At 52.8% G+C, this 3,122-nt stretch overlaps 1 protein-coding gene across 1 annotated transcript in view; it reads left to right on the forward strand.

Moving 5' to 3' along the window:
- Positions 1–1,812: 1,812 nt before the first annotated feature.
- MOB1B (MOB kinase activator 1B) overlaps positions 1,813–3,122 on the forward strand; it is a 53,878-nt gene continuing 52,568 nt past the window's right edge. The window contains exon 1 of the mRNA XM_012659869.1: positions 1,813–2,011. Coding sequence (XP_012515323.1) covers positions 1,998–2,011 — 14 coding nt within the window. The 5' untranslated portion in view covers positions 1,813–1,997. The remainder of the gene's footprint in view (positions 2,012–3,122) is intronic.

Consider the following 3,122-nt stretch of genomic DNA (forward strand, 5'->3'; position numbering starts at 1 on the left):
GTATTATTAACATGACATCTCCCTCATTTTTAGACCAATATATTTAAGTTCTGTCAGATCTTAATTCCAGGCAACTCTCCTAGTGGTATGATAAAGAAGTACTCAGCAGGTATTTTTGCAGATTCTTTCCTCTGCCAATGTTTTCCACTATTCACTGTCTAGGATACATTTAAATTTTGTCAGACCAGAAGTAAGGCTACCTATGCCAAATCAGGGAGCAGTGAAGGGACTGGGTGCCAGTTATTTAAAGGATGCCTGTGGCAGGACAGAACTTTAGAACTGGCAGATAACTTAGAGATCATGTAAAAATCGGTGTCACTCCTCGTTTTAAAGAGGGTGAAACTGAGGCTCTCACAGGTTAACTCACTCTTTCCAAACATAATTTCCTAACCTGGTAACACAAGTCTTACTTTCAGAAGAACCCTAAGGTATTACACAGTAAGTTAGTATCATATCACGATCTGGGACACAGGGCTTTTATACTACAAATCCATTATTTTCATTATATTAAGATAAATCCTCCACTTTCCTCCTTTCCTGGAATTTTCTGAGCCTATATCTTCTCATATTATTCCAGTGACCTCTGCTGTTCCTAAGATAGTACAAGATTCCAATATTTTCTTCTATTTAAAAAAAAAAATTTTTTTTTATCATTTTACCAACATGTCAAACTAATAGTGCATAAAGGCAATATGATAAATTTCATATTTGCACCTCCTTCAAGCCCATTCTGCCTTTGGAATGATAAGCCGAATGTGTGTTAGTATCTGTACATAATTTGTTTTGTTCAGATTCTTTGAAAACTTACTTGTGGATTTGATGGGTGTTGTGGGTAAAGAAGATGGATATCTCTTGTGTACAGAACATGGCATCCATATCTCCCCCCGCTCCCCAAACTGGCAATGCTGTGGTGACGTAGTCAAGAATATAGAATATATTCTTAAATAGAATATAAAGTCCTGTCCTGGGCCCCTGTGAGGATGAAAGTTCTACAAGCAGGACTGAATCGTTTCTAGCTTCCAGAATGTTTTGCGCATCAAAGTGCTTATGATAAGCTTCGGCCCCATAAATCAGTTCATCAGTGTTGCCACCGATGACCAGCCTACCACGCTGGGGTCCACGGTGACCTGCCCTCAGCTCTCCTCCTCGGCTCCGTCACTTTTCCCAGCTGCTAACAGCCTAGCTCGTCACTATCGTGCAGATAGTGACCGACCCTGACCTTCTCCCAGCTCAGGGTTTTAAAACATGCCCATAAAACGACAGAGACCTTGAAACTCCGTTTAGTCCCTTTCCTGTCTTTTAGCAGAACCACACCCAGACCGTTCCAACCAGATGAAACTCTCTTGTTTTTAGATACTCGCCGAGAAAGACTGGTCGCCCTTTGCCGGGCACTCACTGTGGGCAGCGCTCCGGTGGCCATTCCATGCCTCCCTGCGGGAGCTGACCTGCAGTCGGAGCCCCCTTGCTCCCTGACCTCTGAAGTCCAGCTGAGTGGCTCCGAGCCCTCCGCCACGACCCCCAACCCGGTGGACAGACCTCAGAGAGCCCCGCAGCCCCGGCGCACATGCCGGGCGTCGTCCCGCCTCGCAGAGATGACCAGAAGGTGGGAGACCCCCGAGCCGCAGCCGGAGGGGCGGGGTGGGCTCGCACCGCTCGCTCTCGCGAGAGCTCGCAAGATGGGGTCGCCGGGCAGCTGAGGAGGGGGCCGCGCGGGGGGCGGCGCTGCGGCTGCTCTCAGAGGAGCCGGCGGCGGCCGTTTCCCCGCCTTCCCTGCCTTCCCCTCCCTTTGAGCGGTTCCAGCCGAGCGCTGCCCACTTCCGCCCCCTCCGCCTGCCATTGGAACTAGCTGCGCTGGGCAAGTCGCGGCCGCCGAGCAGCCGGCGCTCCTGTCCTCCTCCTCCTCGCCTCCTCTTCCTCTCGCCTTTCCTCTTCTTCCGTGGCCGACGCCGCCCCGAGGCCTCGCGACCGCCGAGGCCGCAGCCCGCGCCGCGGCCGACATGAGCTTCTTGTTGTGAGTAGCCAGGCCCCGCACGCGCCGGCTTTGTTCGGGTTCCACCTGGGCCGCGGGCTCCCCCTCGGCTGCCGGCGCTCGGCCCGCCCGGCCGGGCGTTCCCACCGGGCAGGGCTCCGCGGACTGCCCGGGGCGCTCGCGCTCCCCGACGGCCGCCTCCACAGCAGGCTTCGAGCACGCGTGGGGTCCTTTAGCGCTAAGGAAGCTCTTCGCCCCGATATACGCCGGAGCCTGCGTCCGGATTTCTCCATCACCCCAGCCTCTGCCTTCGCTGCTGTTCCCGGGTGTGTTTGTTTGCACGCTCTTCGTAGATACCTCCCAGTGTCCCGCGTGACCCGCATCCAGCGCCTGTCTCCGGCTCGGCTGCCCGTTGCTCTCTTTGGGGTCCCAAGCACAGAAGATAGAGCGTCGTACTTTGCCCCGTCACCCCAGGACCCTCTTATCTTCCCTCTTAGTTCTTAGGGGTGGGAAGGTGGGGTGACAGGTCCTGTGGATCAACATCGAAATAAGGTCGCGGGGCGGGATCCGCTGGTGACAGCCTGGGGTCTTCGGGGAAAAGGGGTCTGGAGCAGCCGCCTTGATTCCTAGAGGCGCCCTTCCTCCTAGAGTGCTTGATGAGTGCGGGTTTTTATCTTTTTAAACTACCTCCAAATAGGGTTTGGGTATGTGTCTTGAGTTGATTAGGTCCACTGGGGAGTTGTCTGGCAGATCATTTGTAAGTGCCACTTTGGCGTCCTATTTAGTGCTGGTCATTACTTCACTTATCGTTTGTTCCAGACGAGTGTTGGGGGCGGGGGCGTGGAGAGGGAAGGGCAGGAAATGGGACGGCCAGATGTGGATGTGGGGGCAGCAGACGAGCCTCGGGTCCTCCCAAAACAGGGGTTGCACACTGAGGAGTAACTCTTTTGAAGGCTTTACTGCTGCGGAAAAGATAGCACTTAAAGATTATTTGTGGTTATTATTTCTCTTTTTTCCCTGCCTCCCATAAATTTTAGTCATCATATTGGCGTCTGAATTCTGAGAATCACCTTTATTTTCACATGCTCATATGTAGAATGTTAATTCTTTTGAGGGTGTTTAAGCAAAACTGAGCGATCACAGATTAACCTCA

The sequence above is a fragment of the Propithecus coquereli genome, unplaced genomic scaffold, assembly GCF_000956105.1.
Source record: "Propithecus coquereli isolate 6110/MARCELLA unplaced genomic scaffold, Pcoq_1.0 Scaffold64, whole genome shotgun sequence".
Classification (NCBI taxonomy): Eukaryota; Metazoa; Chordata; class Mammalia; order Primates; family Indriidae; genus Propithecus; species Propithecus coquereli.